General features: G+C 45.6%; 1 protein-coding gene across 1 annotated transcript; it reads left to right on the top strand.

Annotated features, from left to right (window-relative positions):
- The first annotated feature begins 55 nt into the window (after positions 1 to 55).
- Glyrs (glycine--tRNA ligase) lies at positions 56 to 25,663 on the top strand. Its single transcript, XM_077700528.1, has 17 exons — positions 56 to 418; positions 511 to 612; positions 1,041 to 1,143; positions 1,487 to 1,628; positions 2,541 to 2,629; positions 4,351 to 4,427; positions 5,964 to 6,109; positions 10,195 to 10,344; positions 12,582 to 12,744; positions 13,687 to 13,851; positions 16,690 to 16,798; positions 19,077 to 19,221; positions 20,810 to 20,895; positions 21,517 to 21,626; positions 21,742 to 21,835; positions 22,951 to 23,138; positions 24,974 to 25,663. The coding sequence occupies exons 1-17, from the start codon at positions 188 to 190 to the stop codon at positions 25,085 to 25,087; spliced, it is 2,214 nt and encodes a 737-aa protein (XP_077556654.1). The 5' UTR covers positions 56 to 187; the 3' UTR covers positions 25,088 to 25,663.

Raw genomic sequence — 25,663 nt, 5'->3', positions numbered from 1 at the left:
AGAGAAATAACGAAACGAATGACGACTTGCTTCACGGTTCGTCACTCTCGACTCTTGACGTCTAGCGGTCTAGTTGACTGACTGCTTTTCTTTTTTATTATTGTTGTTTTGTTGATTGTCTTCAGGCGCCGGTGGAGTGAGCAGTGGAGTGAGTGCACATGTGCTGGGCGAAACAAGTCCGGAGTGAATGATCCTCGGGACTTTTGGCTGTATTTTAGGAACCGTAGGTACCACCGCCTCGAGGTTACGTTTGCCGCTCGCTCGCCGGTTTTCCAGGTGCCACGTGTGCTGCAAGCTTGCTCCCAACTGGGGTACGAAGAAATCTCGCCTGAAGAAGTTGGTCATTGCCAGGAAAGAGATGGCCACGCCGGAGCTTGCTCAGATTCTCGAGCCTCTCAGGAATGCCGTTAAAGAACAGGTAATATAGCGACGAAATCGGTCTATCTTTTCATGTGTATCTACATCTGTTTGGCGAAGATGTTCGAGAGGTTTTCAAATCTTTCATCACAGGGCGACTTGGTCAGGAAGCTGAAAGAAAGTGGAGCGCCGGAACTGGATGTCAAGAAAGCTGTTAATGAGCTTAAGGCGCGAAAGAAAGTCTTGGAGGACAAGGTAAGCTGTGTGTTACTGTTACTGGCGTTCAGCATAACATTTGCGTTTTTTTAGCCTCCTTGCGAGCGCAATTGGTGGCTATTTTAGAAGACTTGCGTGACCATATTGTATGTTTGACAGCTCCTGTTTGACCCAGTTTCATCATCTTTGTGTCTGATCGCCTATATGTCTTGAATGTGTGCGCGGCCCCTTCAAACTTTGTTTTTTAGCGAAAAATTCTGTATCGTCTGCGTTATGGTGCTATGCTGCGCCCTTATGCCCTCAGCGTTGTATTGCTTCGTTTATTCTTTGGGGATACTCGACTGACAATATCAGGGGGTAGGGGCGCGTACACGCGCGTAAGTCCGTTTCCGTTCACATCTCTGAAGGAGCATGATGCAATGCTCGCAGTTAAATTTTAACGGTTTGTGAATACCGTTCTCTTACAGGAACTTCAGCTGGCCCCTCCTGAAGTGGGGTTTGACAGACTGCGGATGGAGGACTTGCTGAAGAGACGGTTCTTTTATGACCAGTCCTTCTCAATCTATGGAGGTATGGCAACTACTAATGAATTGAATAAACAACCTCAGTAAAATATAATCAATTGCGGGTTTTCATTATCTGAAACGCAATAGTTGTTACTTAGCTTGGTTTTAGTTTTCAATGATTGTTGCAAGGTTTTGACTAAGAGGCTGAACAAGTCACTTGAGCCGTTTGGAAGTAGCACAAAAGCAATATATAATAGGAAACTAAGTTACAGCGATTCATGGCTCGTGTGTCCCTGTGGCTGCATCCTATCGTGTGGTGTACCACCTTGCAGTTCAGTGCGACTGAGTGTAGAATCCTGCGCATTGCTTCTCTTGTGCCCTAAAATTCCCGCATTGTTGTCACACAGGTGTTGCTGGCCAGTTTGACTTTGGCCCCATGGGCTGTGCCATGAAGACTCAGTTGCTCAACCTCTGGCGGAGCCATTTTGTGCTTGAGGAACAAATGCTCGAAGTGGACTGCACCGTGCTCACACCTGAGCCTGTGCTCAAGTAGGTGCCCTCTTACAGTGCAGCATTCCCTGTCCTTTTTGTAGGGCAAGGTTGGCAGCTCTCACTGTTTAAACAAATATTTTTTCTTTGAAGAATTGAAGGACAAACAGTGTGTTGCTTCCTTTTGAAATTGTGCGAGATGAAATTGTTGTTGCTGCAAAATAACAAGTGAAGAAGCTTTTAAAGTGATTTTTCGAAAGGGAAAGAACACGTAAATGGTGTAAGCAAAAGCAATATTCGCAGCATGTGAGTTTCAAGTTAGGGTTTTAATGAAGTTCGGTATGCACAACTTGGGAGAGAAAATTCAGTGCTAAGAACCAACCATGGAGAAAAATGCCAGTATTTATAATTAACAGATAATGAAGGGACTATTGTGTGATACATAAGCGTTTGGTAATAAATGTCTTCAATTAAGTTGGAGACTGCCAATCTGCAGTCGATTTTTTTATGCCAGTAAATCCTTTTCTCTCCCTCTCTCTCTCGCTTTCGTGTTTTTTTTTTTTTTTGAAGGGAAGCTGCATAAAATAGGTCACTTCTTTCTCAGTGATCTCTTCAGTGTATTGAGCTGTGCAATTAGATACTCTTCTCTGTGCAAAGCACTCGCGAACAAATTTGCTACGCTCTCTCGAGGGACCCTGTAACTGGTCAAAGCTGATGTTCAAGTAGGTGGTAAGCTAAGGACATAAGCGTAGGTTTTTACTAGTTCTAAACCTAGTGCGTATGTCTCACTTTTACAATACAAATTGCATGCATGAAATCACCCTTTACTGGGCCTTTTGAAGTATTGGTTTTCTTTGTCCTGCCACTAAGTGTTCCCTACAAACCGACGGCTACCCCTGATTGACGAGTATTTGGCAGGAAGCTAGCCTTCACAGGACGCTGCAGCTAAGTTGTGCTTCTGTTGTTGTGCAGGGCATCAGGCCATGTGGAGCGCTTTGCAGACTTGATGGTAAAGGATCTCAAGAATGGCGAGTGCTTCAGGCTTGACCATCTCATCAAGGGTGAGCCGTTTGTCTTGTGCGCCTTTGAAGCTGCCAGAAGATTAAACAAAAAGCGTTTTCATTTATTTCACTGACTGGAAGTGCGAGTAGGCTCAGTTGGTATAAGACTGTGTTTTTCTGTAGTTTTATAATAATGCCATCTGTCTCACCTCTCATGGTGTGAGTAAACAACAAATGTTTAAAAACGTAGTGTTTGCATGTGGGATTTTTCTAGTGCAGGTATATGTCAGGAAGCTCATTTCGGCAAATGCTTAGACCGGAAAAATTGTGCACGCAAACACTGTTTCCAAACGTTGGTTGTTTATTCACAGTGTGAGCTTCCTGGATCAGGGAGCGAACTCAAGTAGATGATATCTTAGTGCAAGTAAAGAAAAAGAAATGAACTTGGGCTGGCCATGTTGTCAGACAAACCGACAACCGGTGGGAAATTAGGGGGAAAGAGTGGATACCAAGAGAAGGGCCTGGAAGAAGAGGAAGGACATTAACCTGACGGAGGGAAGAAATAGGGAAATTCGCTGGACACGAGCAGCACAGGCAGAAGCTCCTGGAAGTCAATGGCTGATGATGATGATGGTGAGGTATTTGCCATCCTGCAGTCACTGGTACTCATCTATGTGTCAAGTTGTGTGTTGACATACGCTGTTAATGCAGTAATACTAATACAAGCTCACAAAGGCCATAAACACACACTTACACCCTCCCAATCTTTATCTATAGTATCAAGGAAGCACTGACCGTTTGGTTGGTCGGCGCCGTATGACGGAGTGGCATGGTAAACTCGGCGAGAGTCGCTGCATGCGCACTAAGCATGGGCCATGGCAGCCGTCTGCTAAACTGTTCCGGGAGAAGAGCACTGATGCCGGTTTTCTTCTTCGCTTACCGCACTGCCTGCCAACCCACCGCTAATGGTGCTAAGAGGGAAGTGAAAGTGACTAATAGCAGAAGCGTAAGCACTCTATGAACAAATCTCACAATGTGCATTTTCTTTTAAAATTCATTGGCTGGTGCCTTTAGCTTCTTCGATGTATCCTCCCGACCAAATGAGCAGTCGTCAAACCTTCCACCTCACCAGCCAGAGTTGCTAGCTTGTAAGTCCTGCAAAAATGTTGACATAAGTTTTTGAGCTTTGCTGTTTCAGGCTTGGCCTCAATCGGTCCAAATCTGCGTGAGTTCTTGGCTGTGCGCGAATTAGTGCGGGGTGCAGAGTTCCTTTAAAAATGAAGCATGTTTTTCAACAGCACACCTATAAGTGGTCTTGGCATGCTTACCACTTGTGTCTGTGTGAGTACCGTAAAGTAACGAAAGAAAGCCCACCCGAAGTACAGAAATATGAAGTGAAAAATATGGAATGGGCGATCTTTCGGGTCAGGTGCGAAAAACTAGAAAAAAGTGGCTGCACTGCCATCCAAAGCTGCGGAGATATCAAGAAAAGATACCAGATCGGCAAACTTTCAGTTAAGTGCGGAAAGGACGAATAAGTTACCCAATCAACACATGAATATAGAATTCGCGTTTATTTTGCATAAACTCACAGACCCCAAAGGCCATCTTTGGGGTCTTTTAGTAAATTGAATATTTCACCCCTAAAGGGGCGTGGGTGATGTTTCAGGGGTGGGCGTTCGCTCGGAACTTTATGGTAAGCGTGCTTGAATGCGACACATGTGCCAGTTTGTTCTCGGGCCCTGCGCTGTGTGCCTGAGTTTTCTCGTGCCCCTGTGCAGCTCATCTGGAGAAGCTGTGTGCAGACAAGAAGACCACGGCCGAACAGAAGGCAGAGTACGAGGACATTGTGGTCAAGGTACGTTGCGCTGCTGCTACCTGCCAGGTCTATTATGCAAGGGGGCATTGGCAAGGTGGTAGGGCTGCGTACACATCACTGAAGATGAATGCAGCAACCTCTTCTTACATAGCGTAACTTTATCTTGCAATTTAGTTAGCTTTATTATTTAAGTATCTCCCCATTGAATACAGCCTTTCTTTTTTTTTTTTTTTTTTTTTTTTTTTTACAAATGCATGCTTTGCTGAGTGTCATCATGGTTCAGAACTAAAGCTTCGTTGGGTACTAAGGCATAGAAAAAGAAAACAGGTGTTCCACTGGAAAGGAAAAAAATTTCCTCACCCGCCTTTCTAATAACCAACTAGCCATTGATACGGTACTGCATTTATTTATTTTTATTTATTTATTTGTACTGTCAACCCTCACATGAGGGTCATTACAGAGAGAGAAGCATACGATATGGAAAGCAAATACAGACATTGATACTTTCAGAAACTTGGAACAAAACACAATAGCATATTCATTGCTCGGCAAAGTAAACATCAAGAGCACATTCAAATTTCTTAATGTGAGAACTTGGTTGAATAATTAAATGGAATTCCTTAACAGTAGATTGTTCTGTTTAAATGTACGTTTGTTTTTGTCTCCCCTCATTTCTTTGCTACATGAATGCCCACTCTGCATAGAAGTTCAATGGTCAGCAGCATGTAACAAATAAAAGTTGAATAAAGAGTCACACAAGTATATTGTTACTAAATTCAAGTAGTATTTCGAGTTTAGTGTGCGAGTGGAGGTTTCACACGAGCAAATAAATTCTTTTTCAGCAACCGTAACTATGAACACAGGTAAGTTTGTTTGTGGGGAGGGTGGTGGGACACTTCTTACACCTTCGTGCTCTTGCGTACCTATTCTTGACAATATAAAAGTTACGTAAAGGTGGTTAAACCGACAAAAATAAAATACACTAGCCAATATTTGCGCAACAGATTCCTCCACATGTTTCATTTAAATGTGGAGAAGCATGCTTCTCTTTCTTGCACAGTTCCTGTGTTGCGCGAAGGAGCCAACTTTAAAATGTGTGCTGTGTGGAAAAAGCTGACAGCGTGTACTGTCCTTGTCGAGATTTCCTAGGCCAGGGAAAAGGTTTCTGGTCCACAAATAAATCAAAGCATGACCTTAATGTTTAACTGTGACAAAAATATTTTATGACAGTAAGAAAGAAAGGAGTTTTCTCCTGCTTTCCGGTATAAAACATTTCAGCCTCGCTCTAGAGGTGAGCTTGTACTTTGAAATTTTTGCGGCCTAAGTACTTTCGCCATGGCCTAGAAAATTTTGACAAAGGCTGTACATGCCATGAGGGAAAGCTCGCTTGTGGCATGGTTTGACATAAAAGAAAGGGGGTAGACGTTTTGTGGGAGATCTTGTGGACTTCGTGAAGTGCCTTTACGTACCAGTTTGTGCTCAGTGTACGCTGTTCTAGGCAAACATAAGCTTGTTCACTGAGGTAAAACACTTGTCCTTGATGGGCGTTCAGTTGATGAGTGTTCTCTCGCACAGCTGGACGGCATGACCAAGGACGAGATGAACAGTGTCTTGCGCCGCTTTGCCATCAAGTCGCCCATCACTGGAAACGACCTGAGCGACGCCATCGAGTTCAACCTCATGTTCTCCACGTTCATTGGGCCCTCTGGGCTGGTGAAGGGGCAAGTGGTTTCCCTTTTTCTCTCTTGCTGCACTCGCTGCTTCTTGGATGCCTGTGCTACCGAGCAGTCGTCTGCAGACACTGAATGTAAATGGCCTTATGAAAAGGTGGCCTTCACCATCTGGTACATCGCTAGTTTCTGGCTGTCCTGTGCAGCAAGCATCAGCCCCAATTTGTCTTTGAATGTGCTCATGTGGCCTTTCCCTATCTCGCCCCTTGGTATCCACTGTGCTGCGGAACCTGTTGTCTCTCATGTGTATACTGAGAACAAAAAAATTTTAAGCAAGCAATAGCCATATCATTATATAAAACGCCATCTTCAAAATTGTTTTTTTTTTGTTTACTCTACTTGCTGCCTAAAATCGACGTGGCACTGTGAAGTTTTCTTACTGCAGTTCACTTTTTTCACTGGCTTCGTTCAGACCCACCTTCTATTTTAGCCAAACGTTTGCTACTTTGTAGATCGATTGAAGGTGCAAAAGTCTTGGATTTACTCGTTTACCGTGCACATTACCATGCTACCTTTAGCTGGGTGACCTTGGGTTGCCTTCAATACGGCACAAATTTGGGGGGAGGGTTTATTATGCAAGAAAAAGTTCCAACAGATTTTTAAAAGTTTAAATTTCATACACTAAAGATGCTAAGTTAAGCGCTGTCAAAACCTTACCTTTCCAGTACGACATATAGGTAATTGCTCATCTGCTCACCATGGAGCTGTCCTCCTCACTGAAGTCGCTAGCAGCTTCACGTTCGTCGTCAGTCCACAGCACATCATCTTCCGTGCTGTCAGGGCACTCCAAAACTTTTTTTTCCCCCCTAGGAAGCTTCCCTTCTTTTGGCCCACGAGACACACGGCGATCCTTGTTTATCGCCCAAACCTCTTGTTTTCGCCAGTAACGTACACGCACCGGATTAACACTGAAGTTCCGCCCAGCCACGCGGTTTTAATATGGTTCAGCGCATGCTCCACCACCTTCAGTTTAAAACTGGCTGTGTAGCTCATGTGCTGGCCCATCGTGCATCGCGCACCAGGAGCACAAGAAAAGGTTGGAACACAGCTGAACAACAAAACCATGGAGCGTAATGGCGAATTCGCGAAATAGCACAGAGCAGGGAAGGGTTGGGGGTTTGTTTGGGGCTTTGTCCACATGCCGCTGTGCTTACATGGCGCTATACGGAAGAAGGTTTGTTTTGTGTTTACCAGGGGGCGCTCCACAAGCGCGCATTTCGTAAATTGTGAGCTATGGTATTCACACTTACATCTCCGGCTACTGTTGAGGGTTTTTTCTTGTTAGAATAGAGAGTTTTAGCATACCGGGTACCATCCGCTAACACTACGGTGGCGGCAGAGTCCTTCAATGCTTTACTGGTCACGAAACTTCGGCGCTCGTTTCATATAGGGACCGCGCGCGTCACTACAGGCACCACCGCCACACAAAGGTCATCCAGCCGCCGCGTGTGCGGCGTATTGGCCAGCTCTTGGCGTGCAAACGCTTGCTGCTTTTGGTGTCTGCGCGCTGATTAAGTGTGTTTTTTTTCGTAGTAGTTAGCGATGAATAGTCCAGTCATTGTGTATATCTCCTGCCTTCAATGGGGTTTTATTCTTCGAAGTAAATTACCGTAGACTTCGGCCACGAACGGCAATGGCTTCTGTCAAGTTCTGTGTGCTCTGGCACAAGCACTGCGCTGTCGTGTTTACGGATTTTTAAATTTATTGTGCTTCTTTTCTTAAAGCAAAGTTGTAATTACCACATATACGGTAGCTGTGTAGTCACTAACTGCTGCGGGCCTATCGATAATACAATAAAAAAAACTGAAAGAAACCAAGTACGCGTCATTCAGACTACGCTTAATGAATCCGTCGATTGCTCTGGTATGCACAGAACGATAAAAGAGATAGCCCAATAGTATTGTCGTTTCGATGAGTGGGTACATACTTGAGAACATCTAAAAACGCTGCAGAAACGCGAAGGATCAAAACACGAAGAGATATATGTTGCACCATGCGTCTTTCCACTTCCACGCTTTGCAATCCTTGCAAAAACAGAAGCAAAAAAAGAACAATAAAACTGTTTTTATCACACGCAACAAAAAAATTCAATGTCACTAAGGGAGACAAAAGAGCGCGGTCCAGCGTACAAAAATTTATTTTTTCGCGCTGCGATGTACAGCACGCGGAGTAAACAGAATATTGCCACGTAGCCCAGAACGACGCAAAGCTTTTCTGAATGCAGCGAGCTAGCGAGCTCCTGCTTTTCAAAAGACTAGAATGAAACACAAACGTCGAAGAAGCAGTCCGCAGTGTGACGTGCAGAGATGAACGTCGATAAAGTAAGTTGCGTGGCGTTTGCTATGCACGCATTACTCTCGGAACGTTATTAATTTCAGATCCATGGAAATAGGATCGAGAACATTGTCGAAGAAACCAAAAATCAAGTTAGCGACAAGGTGGCACCCTTTCCATATCAAACAATATTGCCCGACGGGACGTACGACAAACAGAGCAAACGGGCGCTCCGGTTGAAACGCGAGATAAGAAACCGGAATCGCCCACGCGCGGTTACAGAACAAACAAAACGAACCCTAAGGGATAATTCGCGGTAATATGAAAAGTAAAAGCCCAAGGACGTCCCAAAGCATTTTTACGCGCGAGCCTGACCGCAAGGTAATACAAGTTTGCAAACAGTTAATGAAGCACCGCTACAACCTGACTTATATGACAAAAATCCGGCTTTAAGTTAGCCTTGTACAATTCTAGGTCCACGATGCTCTCAAAATGGTACATTGCTTTTTCCATTCTCACACACAGTGCATTTCCACATACTGTCGCACACTTATTATCGAAGCTGAAATCTCTTGCTGCTTGCCTTGGAATGGCGCGCCTCCAATTCTCACGCAGCTGCCCGTCGCTGGGTCAACAGAACAAGGAAACATTTTCTGTGGTGTCGTTGTACAAGGAACGACATCCCGGGACGCAACACATGTTCGGCATTGTCATTGCACTACTTAAGTCGCATCACGAGAGCACGATATGCACGTTACATTTTTTTTTCCCGCACAAAACAAACCCAACTCGCCGCTGCTCCGCCGTTTGAGCCAGCGCAACGCCGCCCGAGGAGTGACCTCAGTGAGAGGGTGGCGCCACTGCGCGGCGGCCAGACGCAGCATATGAAGCTCTCCCATTGAGTTACGGAGCAGTTTCGTGACCAGTAAAGCATTGAAGGACTGTGGCGGCGGGTAGCGGGGCCCGACTGGGAAGGTGAAAATTCGTTCTGGTGGGGGGATTAGTTCCGCCGGCCGGCCTTCGCCATACCTGTGCCTTCTCTCCCCTGAGGGGCAACCTCTTTGCCCTCTCTGCGCGCGCATGTGCGGTTGGGTCCCGGCAACCCGCCACTGTATCGTGAGCCTCCGCTAGCCGCTATGCTAAAACTCTCTAATGAAGTTTTTGGCATTTCTGCCCGTACTGTGGCGTGATATCAAGTTACTGCGATTGTCGATAGCATCAGCAACCATCCTGAGATAAAAATGTATTGTACAGTACCTTTTGCATTCTTGCTGCATTTCTTATGCAAGGTAACAAGAAACTAAATTAGCAAGAAGAAAAGTGTGGGGGGGAGGGGGGTTATTACTCGAGTGGGTCCATTACGCGAGTAAATATGGCAGTTGACCGTGAATTTTCTCACTGGCATTTTCAATCTTTTATGCAAGCGTTTTTGTAGCGTTCGTTTGTTTTTCTTGCATTCAAAAAGGTACTTTGTCACTTGTATATCATATTACATGACAGGACAAATAAATGACCAATCATTTTGCTTTTGGTTCTGAGCATTTTTATAGGAACCTTTGCTATTTTTGTGAGATGCTTCCCTCATTGGAAGTGGTGGAGTAATTTGCTGCTCTGCGTTCTACTTCTCTTATGGGCTGTCTGGTTTGACCATGTGAAGGGTGCAATCGTAGTCCTGTGGTTTGCGGTTCTGGTTAGGCGGGATTAGGAAAATGCTGTTCTTGTAGTCACAAAAAAACTCTCCTAGTATAACCAGAACGAACCCAGTGGTCATTTGGCCTTTTCATTTTCTTTTTTTCTCTTAGGTACCTTCGACCTGAAACAGCACAAGGCATCTTTGTGAACTTCAAGCGTCTGCTGGAGTTCAACCAAGGTCGGCTACCCTTTGCCGCTGCTCAGATAGGCAATGCTTTCCGCAACGAGATCTCACCGCGGTCGGGCCTTATCCGGGTTCGGTAAGCCTTGCAGAACTTTGCAACCACTCCCCAAGCTGAAGTAGGGCTCGGCTTTTGGCAATTAACAAAAGAAAACAGCAGCAGGCTGTTACACAAAGCTTCACTGGAAAAGGATCGTACAAAGCAAGGAGGCGAGAAACGAAAATGCCTGTTTGTTGAGATTTTGGTGCACGTTAAAGAAGCCTAGGTGATTGATATTAACCGGGGACATTCCACTACGGCGCACTTGATAGCCCACGTGTAGCTTCGGCACATTAACCCGTAAAAAATAAATAGGATACTAGTGTGGAAAAGTTTGGGGAGGGGAGGGCTAGCTCATTTTACAGCTGAGTAGTTCTTAAAGGGGCCCCGAAGAGGGTTCCAAAGGTTGCGATTTTATGTGCGCAATCGTTGGAGTACTATTCAAAGAACGTCCTGCCGCAAAAATAGTTTAAAAGCGTTCAGTATTATTCGAGTTATCGTTCATTAAAAAGGGCCCGCAACAAGGCCTGGCGCATTTCCTCTTTCACCGCGCCTCCAAAGCATTGTGGAAGCAGTGACATCACCGACCAGGTGCAAGACCACCTTGAGAAACAGGGTTGGTTCGAGATGCGCGCAGCCATTGGCTCCGCTCGGTGGTACGTTGCGCTTTTTTTTAACAGACGACGGCCAAGCTCTGCCTACTACATCCGCTACCGCTCAGCGGGGTCGGTTGGTAGCCAGCCCGCATCGAATGGCTCCTCACGCCAACCGTGCCCGCGTCGGAACGTCAGTTTTATTATAGCGGAAACGAGCATTTGAAGGCCAGATAGGGGGCTTCCAAACACAACATGCTTGCTAACGACAATAATTGAAGATTGCCACCGACGACTATAGCGGCTCGCTAGGGTTTCGGCATGCGCCATTGTCGCGGTGAACTGGTCCCACCGAGGTCTGGGAAAAGGCTTAGCATCGCCGCAGTTATCCAGACACTGCTTTGCGAGGCCGTGACGACGATGATCCCCCGCACAATCTTTCACTGCACAATCACCCCTTTTACGTATTTGCAAACTGATTTTCAGCAATAGTCTCGCTCTGCCAGGCGTTGACAAGTTTTAGCTGCTGCGGTGTATGCCGTATCGTGCATACACCGCACAGTGGGCTGCTTGTCGACCGTGCAGGCAGATGCTTGTCGCGGTCACGCGTTTAGCGGGCATTTGTGCCCGCAGAGACACTCCGTGTTTTTCAGCTTTATTCATACCTTGTAAACGACGCGCTATATCTACAAACTCAGCTAAGCGCGTGTAATGGATGGCGACAATCTGCATTCGTTTGTGCCACCGGTGCAGGATGAATACGCCGTGCCACCGGTGCAGGAGCGCTGCGTGCAACCGTGTTTCCCCCAGAGCCGGGAACGCTAATTGGCTACAGCATTTAACGGGGCCCACAATAGTGCAGTCGTACTGTTCAGAGCTTCGTGCGTCACAGGGTTCGTTACAAGCAGTCTGTCACACGTCAGAGCGTGGCAGTGTGGCGGCAAGGAAGCGGTAGGTGAGCAAGGAAAGAAAGAAAGGATCTTTGTTGCGTGTTTGTGCGGCCCCTGCTTTATGCAGAGGTGTAGTATTTGGTATACATTGTCGTGAAGGAGTACTCTAGTGATTGCGCGATTGAAATGGCGACCTTCAGAAGCCTATTTAGGGCTCCTTTGAATGGTGCTCTGCGAGCAGCACCCCAAAATTAGAATGAAACCCCAAGTTATAAAAAAAAGCTGAGTTTTCTGGGAAATGTTTTTTTTTTACAAATCATTTGCTTTTGCTGGCTGCTGAACCCGTACAATATATCTAAGTCTGCGTAAAACACGCATGCGAGTGCCGCCATGTTCGAGCAAACAAAAAGATTTGATAACATGCTATGTACTATCACTCTCTCATCTTCCAACAGCCCCCAGGGTGTTGCTGACACATTCATTGCTGAAAGAGCTTTTTTAGTCAATCAGAGCACTGTCAACACTACAGGCAGTATATTTCTAAACTGGAATGAATCAAGCCTAGGGCTTTGGGGTATGTGGCATTTTACAGGCATTTAGTGTGACAGAATGAACCCTGAAGATGGGCAATCACGTCTTGTCTTCCTTGTCAGAAAAGTGTGAATGAATGATGAGAGTGGGCCCAATAGCCCTCAGTTATAAGCCCCTGGGTAGTGCTTTTTGAATTTGGCTGGTGGTGTATGAGACCAGCCACTCAGAGCATGCAAATTGTGGTGCATCCTTGGATCCCCAGAGAGTTCACCATGGCTGAGATCGAGCACTTTGTGGACCCTTCGGACAAAGCGCACCCCAAGTTTGCCTCCGTCAAGAACCTGGAGCTGGTTCTCTACTCGGCCTGCAACCAGATGGACGGCCAACCTGCTCAGAAAATCACCATTGGCGAGGCTGTCGCAAAGGTAAGCAGCCGAAAACAAACTGAGTTGTGTAATTTGTGGCAGTAGCACGTTCATAATGATGATGAAGTAACCAGGGCATATAAAATTTTTTATAGAAAGAAAGCTTTTTCTGTTTATGCACTTCCTCCAAATGAGCCAACACACTTCGATCTGGGGGTTTTATATCCTAGGAGGTTCCCATGAATGGAAAGGCAAAGTTCACTTCATGGTAAAAGGTTGCACATGTGAAGACTTTTTACACACTCTCAGTATTGCTTCTTTCTTGATTTCAAGTAGTTAAGAAGCTGAACTTGGCTGGCACTAGTAGTAGCTGTTTTGGCAGATGCAAAGGTTGTGTGGTGATTTTTCTTATGCCATAAGGGCAGTAGTGCGGTCCTTCATGCTTAGTTTTAGTGCTGATGTAACTCCCATATCACCAGGCTCAAAATAAAGTTTTCAGCAACAGCAACAACTGCTGCTTGGTGAACGAAGGACCCCTCTCTTTGTTATGGGGCTTCCTTGCAATGCCTCGGCAACAACTGTAGACCTTCGCGGGGATGCTTTTGCTGGCGGCATCTTTCATAATTGCACTGGCCAGTGCTACTAACCTGGTTGCCGGTAAAATGGCGAGTATCGAGGCAACAATTGCAACACAGCTTGCGATAGCATTTGCTGACCCATCGCGTGCGCTGAAGGCTGCATTGATATATAGTGGTGGGTGCTACACTTTTGTTGAGGAAAACCTGCTTATTGTCACTGCTGAGTATGAGGTCACGGTTTTGATTTGTGGCTCAGGAGGTTGTTTTCCTGGTGGAGCGAAAGAAAGAAAAAAAAAGAAGCGTGCCTGTGGGAGATTTCAGTTGCACATTAAAGACCGTCCAAGTTGTCTAAAATCTGTAGTCTGTGGCCCTCACTGCCTCGTCGATATCCTCTTCACCTCGTACTCCTTGCGGGACCACCCAGGGCCTGGTGGCCAACGAGACGCTGGGCTACTTCCTGGCCCGCATCCAGCTGTTCATGGTGCGTGTGGGCGTGGACCCTGCCCGCCTGCGCTTCCGGCAGCACATGGGCAACGAGATGGCCCACTACGCTTGCGACTGCTGGGACGCCGAGTGCAAGACCTCCTACGTGAGACCTCTTTTCTGTGGCTCGCTGCCCGCACCCTGTGGGCACCCACGGGGCACCATTTCTCAAATGCTGTGGGTCAGGAAACTGGGAAGACAACTGGGCCGGCCCATTTGTTGTTACTGTAGGCTCTTTTCGGGAAGTGCAGAATTTTGCTTCACGAGAAATGTTCTACCCCAATACATAAATACTATGGACAGTGTGCACCAGTCTGTAAAGGCTGGATAGGAACCTTAGTGCTGTTGTCTCTACCTGCTGCAGCTACTAATAAGATCTAGCATAGCTCCTGCAGCAGGGCACTAGCTGTATGTTACTCAGAACATGTTGTTTTGGTGCAATCAAAGTATAGCTTGTATTCACTGGCAAGGCACGCATACAGGCAGCCGTGTGAGTGCGCTGTCACTGGTTACGTCGGGCTCCGCGGGATGGCAGTACTTGTCCATGCTAAGCACACGTTAAACATTGCAAACTCTGCCCCACCGAAAACAAAGTAATGCCTCGGCTCTAGTGTGAGTGCGATTAGTAACATCTCTGTTCACACCACCGTTCAGAATCGGGTTGAAACGAAGCAGACAATGTGTGCCGGTGTTTTCTTAGCCGGTGTTTTCTTACTTTCCAGCAAGGTGCGGGCGCAGTGTGTGCAAAAGCCGTGCCATGTCCGTGTCACTTCGGCCATGTCCGTGGCCGTTTCCAGTGTTGCCAAGCAAAAAAAGAACTTGACAGCTATAAACTTTTCAGTGAATACCATCTATAGCTGCATACTGTAGCAGGCCTTCTGGCTTGACATGAGATGTATTGCAGCATGCAGCTGGGCTTTCACAAGACAAGAGTCTCCTTTGCTGGGCAGTAAATAGTCCTGTGTGCCACGCACTCGAGAGAAGAATGAAAAGACGTGCGACTGCTATGGCATGATGCTGTGTCCACGTGTGGTAACATCAGCAGCGACGTGCATACGTGGAAGCTGTGACATTCATGCATATTGGAAATTGTTATGGGAGTATGGCTGATTTGAAGCTGTATGCAAAGCATTTTATAGCTATTTGCCTTCACAATTAGGAAGCGTTTGTCAAGACCAGGTTTGTTCCACTCAATTCTTGCACAGGTGTCAAATTTTATGGCCGATTTGAAGCTGTATGCAAAGCATTTTATAGCTATTTCCCTTCACAATTAGAAAGCATTTGTCAAGACCAGGTTTGTTCCACTCAATTCTTGCAAAGGTGTCAAATGTTATGGCAGTTCTTGCTTGACACGGCATTTGGCAACAGCGCAAGTATGGTTCGTCCACAGAAGAAGAAAAGTGTTTTTGTCTGTACCAATGTTTTAAAACTGTTGCTAATCGCTCGTAGTAGCCTACTGGAATTCGGGGAACTTTTTTGGGCACCCCAGCAGCCATCAAGTAGCATACACTTTGTAGTCTGTGGGCCCCATTAATATCACTTACGGTTTTCTTTATCTTTACCTTAACTGGACAAGGGATAGTTTCTTTTTTCCATGGTCTGTGGTAATGAACTGTTGCCATAACACTTACCACAGAGTTCCGAAAGAAGCCCACTCAAACTGCAGAGATATCAAGTGATAAATCTGGTATGAGCAAGCCTCGGGTCAAGTGCGAAAAACTACAAAAAGTGGCTGCACCGCCAACCAAAACTGTGGAGAGAGAGAGAAGGGATTTGGTGGAAGAAAGGAAAGGAAAGTGCACTGGGGATATTATTGAGCTCAGTAGGGAGCTCACAAGGCCAGACAGGTTGTGCCTCTTTTGTTAAAAATCGAGACACTGGCAGTGTTTGCAGCCGTGGGATGTTTCCGCGGAGGGAGCTTCCCGGGCTTTCAAAGGCGTCGAAGCTAGTGCGATTTTCGGGGTTGGGTGATCTTTGGGATCTTTTATTAAATTGAATATTTCACCCCTAAAGGGGGGTGGGTGATGCTTCGGTGGAGGGAATTCTCTCGGAACTTTACAGTAGGTTTTTGCTTTTCATTTCTCCTTGTAATGTGAATGTCAGGAAGCCTTGTGTCAGTAGTGGTATCAAGGTGCACATGGCTGGGATTTTTGTGCATGCTGAAGTAAAACAGGGCTCAGTGGCTATTCTAGTTGTTGACAATGTCTAAGGAAAAACTGCTTCTTTACAAGACCTGCAGACCACTTGCGCCATTTACGGTGTTGCTGCTAGCAGGAGCAGATGGAATGTGTATGGGTGTACTAAGTTGGCTTTTTACAGTTAAGCTTTTTAGCAAATCGAGGTTCCTGTCCGCAGTTAACAATACCAAGGACATGCCAAGCGCACATTAGCGTGTGCCTCCCGGTGTCCGCCGGGCAGTTAAAAAAAAAGAACAAGAAAATGCTGAACACTCGTGTATGCGTGTCTTGCGGCGACAGCCCAGCGTCTCGGGTGCACGTTTGTCAGGGCAAACATACCCACTTGAAAAGAATGGCCAAAATTGGCAAAAAGAAAAAAGAAAGAACTCCAGCATTTGATGTGATCATGGCAACACTTGCTTGGAATGAGAAAGACACGTCATACTGTTAGCCCCTCCAAGGTGGTGTCCAATGATTATCGCTTCCAAAAAAAATGAAGGTAGCTCACACTTATGGCAACAATGATGGAGTGAAGGTCGTTGCGGCAGCGAAGAAGCAGCAAATCGGCTGCAATCATGGACTTAAACCATTGTGATGGTCACGAAGGTTGCATACAGCTTCGATACCGTCAAGTCTTGCACGTTAGTTTGAGCTTCCTACATTTTTTTCACTTTCACATGCATAGGTAACGTTTTTCTTTGGACGGCCACATGTTGTCCTGTGGAGTTTGCAATGTGCTGTAACTGCGGGGCCCTTCTTCCTCCCAGGGCTGGGTGGAGTGCGTGGGCTGTGCGGACCGATCCTGCTTTGACCTGACCCAGCACACGAAGGCTACTGGCGTGCGACTGGTGGCTGAGAAGCCGCTGCCACAGCCGATATCCTTTCCTTCCCCATGTGGCTGGCTGGTACTAGGGGCAGGGAGTGATGTCCAGAGCTGCTCCGGTTGAGTGAGCTAGCTCCACGTGGCCTTTTAGCCATCTGTAGTTGATATGTGGGTAGACTGTGGATAGTACATACCTATTGTACCGTCAGTAGTTTTGCATCACTCGTACAAAGTTGCTGAAAGCGCCACTTAAGGGGAGACGTGGGTCTTGAAATGAACTTTTTTATTAATTGGTCTGTGATAATGAAAATCACTGTGCATATGTGTTTTGTCTTCCTCATTTCAAATATGTAATTAGTTTTCAAGTGGTATAATTATTTTTTGAGTTATAAAGAAAACACTAGAGCCTAATTAAGTAATTTCTTACGGGCCTTTAAGGAACTTTTTATTAAATTTTTCTTAAAATAAATGGTATGGATGGGTAGCTTAAGACCTGCCATGCATGCTGAAGCTATTTATATTCCTGTAAAGATAGTTGATTGGATAGAATTAATAAAATTATGCCAAGTACAGTTTTCTGAAAACTTAATGACCTCTAATTATAACTCATAACATTTATTTGAGGCAAAATGAGCCAATTAAAATAGCTTCAGCATGCAGTTCATTTTATCCCGAATTCAACGGTATAACACTTGTAGAAATCCTTTGAAAAAAACTACCTCAAAACCCCTGTAAGGCTAGGCACATATGCAAAAAAAGGGAAGCTGAGAAAATCGCAGTTCAAGTTTTACTACAAGTGACAGTTTTATCTATTGAGCATATGAAAAAAAGAAAGGTTCTAGAATGTAGCTCGCTTTTCGCTCAACAAGAGCATACCAAGTTTGCTGAAATCCGTTGGTGGGAAAATTATGAAATCCTCTGTCTACAGATGGCACCTGGCAGAAAAACTGAACAAAAGCAAAGCCAGAACGTTGCTTCAATTTTTATGCTGTTGGCAGCGCGCCGTCACTCTTTGGCGACTAGGGCTGAGGTGCCGATCGTGCACCACAGTTGTAAACGTTTATTTTGTTATGTTACTGCTTCATTTGTAGCAATCAAATCGGATTTGCATCGCGTGAAATGAGTTGCAGCGAAGGGGCTGCTAACGGAATGCCCGCCACTGTTCTGTAACGTGCATGTGCTTGGCTAGGTGGGATAACCACGTTTTCGGTCTAATCTACTCGTATATCACGTCACTAACGCACATTGTGCTCAGTGCGAGCATTTATAATTCCCAAATCACTCATCTATATGGTAACCTGCCGACAAGGAAGCGCGCGCCGGAGTGCGGGCCGACCCGCCGCGGCATCGTTGATAACAGAATGAACACACTTCCCTTGCGACGTCGGCGTGCGGCATCCTCCACTTTATCATTTCTTTTCTTTCTATTTGCTGCTGATCGAAAGATAGACGCAACTTAGTGCCCCCGCAGGCGTAATCATATCGCTACGCTATCGTCTCGGCAGCCCGCAGGGGCGCTAAGCCTACCTCCGTCTCGGCGCCGTTCTCGCGAAAAGTCGTCGTCAGACACGCAGAAAATCGTACTCCAGGCGCTTTTAATACTGCTAGTTCTTCCTTTCAGTTATCGATAGACATATTTACTTTATTTTTACGCCATGCGGGGCTTTTGCCGGTCCTCGCATAGATGAATACATGAGCCGTTGCACTGTGATGAGAGTGCCGAGCAGACGACCCACGGCGCCCAGCCAATGAGGTTGCACCCTGCGGTCACGTGCAGTCAGTAGCCAATTGGGCGGCGCGTTCCGTCTCTTTTCTACCCCGGTTTTACTCGCAACCATTGGACGAAACGGAGTGGTTCTGGCGGAGAATTGAAAACGAAAAGACGCGCTTTCGAATGAGACCAAGATGGACGCCGTGGGGCATGTAGAACCCGAGGGGCGAGTCGTCGAAAAAATGCTATTTTCGCGTCGAATCTTGGCCGATTTTAGCGGGCGAAAGAGCTATAAATTGATATTATGGCTCAAATACGTACTCCTGGGTCTGGATATTTTGCTAACCGGTAGAAAAATAGCTCTACTTTCCGAAAATGGCGATTTCTAAAAATCGATTTTTTGGCCAAATTTCGGGATTCCAAGACCCGCGTCTCCCCTTAATATCGCAGGTTTTTTTTTCTGCATCATTTATGGACAGTTTAAAACATGACCTAGAAGAATTCTTTGCAGAGACAAATGGCTGCCTACAAAATAATGTCCCTGCAAAATAGGATTGACTGTTAGTGTCCCCTCCTTCGTGATGATTGTGCCTTGACTTGTGACCCGATGTGCCTGCACAAGACTGTGGACGTTGTGGAAGCCATTCCCAACAAGGCAGCCCTCGGAAAGCAGTTCAAGAAGGACGCCAAGCCTGTCTCGGACGCCCTGGCAGCGCTCACTGCCGAGCAAGTTGACAAGCTTGAGAAGGACCTCAATGAGCGCGGGTGGGTGTTCTTCGCCAGTTCAGAATGCTGCACATACGTTTTTCTTCCCAGGGCCAAATTCTACTGTTCTTGCTTACGCTCGAAACCCTAGGCACCAGCACTAGCTTCGAGAACTCATTAGGTATGCTTTCACAGATTTTTGAATTTTGTAGCAGCTGCGAGCCTTGTGAGAAACTTTCTCAGAAAATATGCCAGATTTGCTATTCTAACATTGCTATTGACGTTCCACATAACAGCCCTTGCTTTTGGGCTTCGTATTCTCAGGACCAACTTTTTTCCTGTAATGTCAACTGTCGGGTACAATATCTTGGGATGTACTGGTCATATTTGTATCATTCTTGCTTCATTCGAAAGCGCAAGAACTGAACAGTGCAATAAAACCGCAAGGATATAGAATTTCGTTATGCGAGTACAATTTTTATGCAGTTCGTTTTGCGAAAACATTGGTAGTTGATGACCTGAAATTTAATAAGTCTACAGTAATTGCAGAAACAAGGATAAAATTACTGCTGTGGTATAGTTGCACTCGCTGGTCCTTCTAGAGCACAGAGGGGCAAAAAGTATGAAAGTATATCATAAGTGGATAATTAAAAAAATACCTGAAGCGGAATGACACAGCATGTTGCACAGCTCTGAGCTTACACTATATAGACAAATACTGACTGCATATTTGTGCTTAGGATGTTAAAATACACTTCATGTGCTAATCTCGGGCACATTGGTTCAAAAATAACAAAAATGTCCTCAAGACCAGTGTGGGACACTTAAAACAACTTCTTTTAATTTTCAAGTGAACTCTGTGAAACTTGTCAGTCTTGCTGCTTTTTTCCCACTGATTTCAAATATGCCAGTATTTTTTCAGTTGTTCAATTAGTTCCCAAGATAATTAGAGATAATTAGCCATTTTTGTCCCCACAATTAACAAAACAGTGTTGGTCACAAAACTGTAATCTTTATATTTTCCATTACTATGAACCCTGCTGAATGCAATCTTGGAAACAGTTTTTTGATGCATCGCTTGGAACTAATTTTACAGCTCATTAAACTTCGGTGTTTGAAATGGGCACTGAAAATGGTTCCTTGCCACTGGTGCCACCGAAGTTTAATGAGGCGTAAAATTAGTTCCAAGCGGTGCATCAAAAAACTGCTTCCATTATTGCATTCAGCAGGGTTCATAGTATTGGAAAATATAAAGATTACAGTTTTGTGACCAACACTTTTGTTAATTGGGGGCAAAATGGCTAATTATCTCTAATTATCTTGGGAACTAATTGACCAACTGAAAAAATACTGGCATATTTGAAATCAGTGGGAAAAAAGCAGCAAGACTGACAAGTTTCACAGAGTTCACTTGAAAATAAAAGAAGTCGTTTTAAGACCAGTGTCCCCCCTTAACTCTAGTGCAGCCCCTGGCCCCCTTTTTCCTTCTAATGGCAGATGTGGGCTTTCTTTTCTGTCCCTCTTAATTCCTTATGTGATGACCAGTATGCTAATATATGAAGTCATGGTTGGTCTCATGGTATTTGTTTGTATGGCACTTGGTACGTTTTGTGCATCCTTGTGTTGTGTTGTCTGCTTTGCCATGCAGGGATTCCGAAGTGTCAGTGGATGGCTCAGATGTGAAGGTCACCAAGGACATGGTCCAGATTAAGCGGTACCAGAAGACTGTGCATGGTATGTTGTGGCCGCGGTAACCTTCCGTGACGTCTGTGCTCTGTGTTTAGCTCTGCTAGGCATACAATCTGTTCCGCGAGGCTGCATGATTTTTTGTGCACTTTTCACCGTGGAAAGGATGAGAAAGAATGCAGCGCTTCTATCGATTGCTGTTTCATACGCGAGTTGGTAGAGTCGTAAACGATGCATTGGTTGCACACAAGACGAAGTTCAATGCAAGCATGGCCGAATGAGACTGTAGCAACGAATTTCGTAGCTTGAAACTTCATTGTGCTTTTATTGTAAAAAATAGTTCTGATGTAATGCTTTTTTTTTTTTTTTTTTTCATTTTATTTCTGCATTTGAGGCATCCAGCAACATAATGTGAACTCTGAGGTGCATCTCCAAAAGCCAGTGTTATGAAATTTGAAGAATAGAACTGTCACAGTCAGAAAAACTTGGCACTAGAAACTAGTCTGATTATCGGCACTAGAAACCAGTCTGATTATCAGCATGATAAATCAGAAAACTTTTTCTTTGGAGGAATTAGCAAATACTTTCACAGCTCAAAAAAAGTTGCAAAATTTAAATGTTTCCATAGAAGATCATTGCCGTTCCTGTGTTTTTGGCTCTCTTCTGCAGTGGATGAACTGGTGCCCGGAGTGATTGAGCCATCCTTCGGCGTTGGCCGCATCATGTACGCCGTCTTTGAGCACAGCTTCCGGGTTCGCGAAGGCGATGAGCAGAGAACGGTGAGCAATGCTTTGCCTTATTAGCACTTCGCTGCCAGTGGCAGGCCTTCAAAGTTGCTGCTAGTGATGCTGCAAAGGTTCTTCTGTGCATTAGGGGAATTCTTTTTGCCTGCAGTACTTTGCCCTGCCAGCCGCTGTTGCTCCTCTCAAGTGTTCTGTGCTGCCACTCAGCAACAACCCGGAGTTCACCAAGTTTGTGCAGCAGATCTGTGAGTCTCCCACTTGTTCCTTTTGGGTCAAGTGGTGCTTCTCCGCCACTGGTGTTTGTGTGTTGTTCCACACAAGTTTTCTAATTCTGTAGGAGTGTTACAGAGTACACGGATTTGGCACCCAGCAGCCATACGCAGAGAGCGTCTCTATTCTCGATTACACTTTCTAGTGGCCTGCATCAGTGGTTAGAGGTATACTAAATAGTGCTCAACACTGCCAGTACACGAGCATCAAACTCTCATCTGACTGTCGTGTGGAATATACAAAGCTTTACGCACATCCTTCTGGTGCCATTCTGATGTATCCAAAGGTTTATTTTGAGTCTTCTTTTTTAGGTAGTTCCTACTATATATACAAAATCTGTAACCACGAGCAACAATGACAGATTGTTCACTTCTGTGTGTGTTTTTGTAAAATAACATTTGATGGCACTTTTTAATGATAAGGTAAACATTTTACTCCTAAATCAATCTGTGTAAAGGATTTTGATTTTGCCCTAATAGGAGGCTCTGCCAATCCTTGTCAAGATGACGGCTAGCTTTGTTTTGTAGTCCAGTTTTGTTTGACTGGAAAATTAAGCAGTAAATGGTGTAAATTACAGGGCCATAGAATGCAATCTGTGTGCAGAGCTTCAGCAAGCTTGCTGTTAAGAGAATAGTTGGAACACTTGTAGGCAGGTAGCTAGTAGGGCCTCGGTTTCAATGCTGGGACAGTGCCAGTTCAGATGGTTTTGATCTGAAAACTTTTGGGAGAAGCTACAAAGTTTCCCTGTCACATGGTGCACAGACAGCCACCTTTCAGTTGTAACAATGACTAGTGCCAAATTAAAACTACCTTCTCCAATTTAGTGGGGAATTTTTTTGCACGTTCCTCACAATGTATGTGCAGTAGCAGGCATGTCCTCTATAAATTCTTATTGTCAGTCACTGTAAACAGCCTGGACCCCCCTCCCAATGGAATGTAGTGCAAATAAAATGCATGCACCTTCTCCACGGACTCAGTAAGCTGAATTGCATTCATACAAGAATGGCAAGCATAGCATAGCGTAGCATAGCACAGCATAGCACCCTTTGTAACTGTCATGGTACTTCAGTATGCTGTTACTTTCTTGCAGCGTCTGCCTTGACGCAGCACGATGTAGCACACAAGATCGACGATAGCAGCGGTTCGATCGGGCGACGGTACGCCCGCACTGACGAGATTGCGGTGCCCTACGGGATCACGGTGGACTTTGACACCCTGCGGGAGCCCGCCACTGCCACCCTCCGAGAGCGAGACTCCATGCTCCAAGTCCGATGCCCGGTATGTTGGGGTTCAGCAACCCTCCCATGAAATACAGGACAACTTGGAAAGAGAAAGAAACTCCAGATTTACTTATTATTTGTAAACAAATAAGTTGGCATTTTTCATCAAACAAAAGTGGAGCAAGCTCTGAATATATTTATCTTTCAGTTTGAACAAAAAGTTGCCCAGCTTCTAGTGCACCTTCAAGATTTAGTGCCACCATATTTTATATGCAACATAAGTGCCTTCACCTGTGAACATCTGCCCCACATGGTACCCAGAAATTTTTCTCAAGTTTTGCAGGTTTTTTATGCTGCAGCTATGCCTGGCCTGTGGGGTATGAAGCACATTTTAGTGGAAGGCTACAGCCTAATTTAGGCCACCTGGGTATTTTTAATACAGTCAAACCCCACGATAACGAAATTCCGCGAGTACAAAATTCCCACGGCAACGAAGTATTTTCGCATCCCCAGCGAACGTCCATAGGCGCCCATGTATTTTATATCTCGCGGCAACGAAACGTTTTTGTAAAGTGGTCCCGCGTTATCGAAATTCGCTGCAAGATTGGTCGGCATTTTACCTACCCATTGGAGGTTAACTGCATTCAAAAAGGGCTCAAGCATTTTTTTTTTTTTACTCAAAGTGCATAAACTTCTGCCACAGCTCGCTTGCATGGCCGCCGCCATATTTGTTTACAAAAGACTGCGGGGCACACAGCCGGCGGCCGTAGGCAGCCTCACAGCGGCACCACCAGAGGGCGACACATGGTTACTCAAGTTGCGGCTTTGGCTTGGGCTACGCTAGCCCGCTACTGCTGATAAGCACGTGTGCGTTTGTTTGTGTGCGGCTATCGGCATGTTCGCTCTCGGTAAAATGCCTTCGCGAGCCCAAAAGTGGGTTTTTATCGCTACAAGATAAGGCAGCCATCATCACCCAAGTCAGTACCCCAAGTGGAGGAGGATAGCGCTGACGAGTTTGGAAACGCCTGCAGCTTGCTCAACCATTTTGAAAAGCAAGGATCCCACCACTTGTCAATGGCGCACGTGCGCAAAACAAAACAGTGACGGCTGTGGCCTTTCTGGGCGTCAACAAAGCGGTGCCCACTTTCTAAACAATATTGGTGCAACGGGGTGCCACTCTGTCTGGCAAGGTTCGTAAACAGAAGAAGCTAGGCTTCGCTTGCATGATCGGGCATACTCGGTGCTGAGGGCAAGGGCGAAAAACGTGCAGAGAAGGTGAACCCACGGAATGTTTTGGATTCATTTGGCACGATCTCGTTGTTCTTGGGCATGCATGACGACTAGCAATGAACCACTTGTACAGTGAGAGCTAAACTGTGACGTTGACTGCAAGGAAAGGCTTACGAAGTAATATAACCGACTTTAGGAAATAAATTTTTTGGGTGTTGCCGATTTTCCGGTCGTTTATGTTTCATTCTCGCGCCAGCAAAATTCCCGCAAAAGCGAATTTTTTGGCTTTCCCCGGCGGTTTCGTTATTGCAGGGTTCAACTGTATGTATTGGAACTATTGCCCACAGGCATTCGTGTTGCACTTGTTGTATCGTGCAGTGCATGTAAATGTCTTGCCAATGTCCCCGTTCCTTTGTGCAGATGCACTAGAACACAACTTTTGTTTTGAACCAGCAATTTTTTTTCCACTGGAACCAATACAAGCCGAGGCATGCTCCAAGTACACGAGTTTCGTCAGAGTTCCAGGACTAAAATAAAAATAACTGTTTGAATTGGGCAACGGGCTAAATGTCAAGATCTACTGCTCTACTTGTTCTACTGTTGCCTCTAGTTATTGTGCCACTCATGTGTTCCATACTAATTGGGGCATGATCTGTGATGCAGCTTGAAGATCTGGCACCCCTAGTGCATGACTTGGTGCGTGGAAAGATCACCTGGGACCATGTCTGCTCCGTCTACCCCAAGTTTGAACAGCAAGAGGTCACCAAGGCATCGTAATCGCCCTAGTGCACACAGCCTACACCAGGGGGCCACCGGTGGCACTCCTCCTTGGCAGGCTGGCAACACGTGCGGAACTGGCTGCAGCCACAGCGTCCAATCGTCTTCCCACCGGGATGCCTGCTGTACTTGTGCGTCGTTGTCTGCACAGTGAAATTGGTCACAGAAGTGCAGAGTGTTCATGGAGCATGTATGAAACAGTGAATTTCAGGCTTAATTTTTGTGAACTTAGAGGCAAATTTTCTACTGGCACCAAATGCATTATTTTTGAAGCAAATTTTGTTCTTTTAGAACTTTTGTTTAAATGTTATGTTGGGATGCTGGATGTCTTGATGACAGTAAGGGAGCAATGGGATGTCGTTTGGAGGCTGAAGAACCTCGGTTAATCAGGTGATGATGCAGGTTAGAGTTTACCAATTTGCTTTCTCTGAAAAGCACTATTTTTAAATTATGGTGCACTTGTCTGTTCGTGGTTGCGGCCTTTTTGATGTGCAGTAAAGCATATGTGATTCAACCCTGTGGCATGCTGTCCTTTGTACATGTACGGTCTGCATAAAAAAATGGTTTTGCAACCAT

This window comes from Haemaphysalis longicornis, unplaced genomic scaffold, assembly GCF_048455015.1.
Source record: "Haemaphysalis longicornis isolate Haplotype H1 unplaced genomic scaffold, Haemaphysalis longicornis Haplotype H1 scaffold_2, whole genome shotgun sequence".
NCBI lineage: Eukaryota > Metazoa > Arthropoda > Arachnida > Ixodida > Ixodidae > Haemaphysalis > Haemaphysalis longicornis.
This window is presented reverse-complemented; position numbering and strand designations above follow the sequence as displayed.

What these genes read in the sequence shown, in the direction of transcription:
- Glyrs (XM_077700528.1), top strand. Translation starts at nt 188, where the DNA reads ATGATCCTCGGGACTTTTGGCTGTATTTTAGGAACCGTAGGTACCACC. An exon ending in TCGGGCCTTATCCGGGTTCG is followed by an intron (nt 10,345 to 12,581) that starts GTAAGCCTTGCA and finishes TTGGATCCCCAG; the next exon opens with AGAGTTCACCATGGCTGAGA. An exon ending in TGCTCCAAGTCCGATGCCCG is followed by an intron (nt 23,139 to 24,973) that starts GTATGTTGGGGT and finishes TCTGTGATGCAG; the next exon opens with CTTGAAGATCTGGCACCCCT.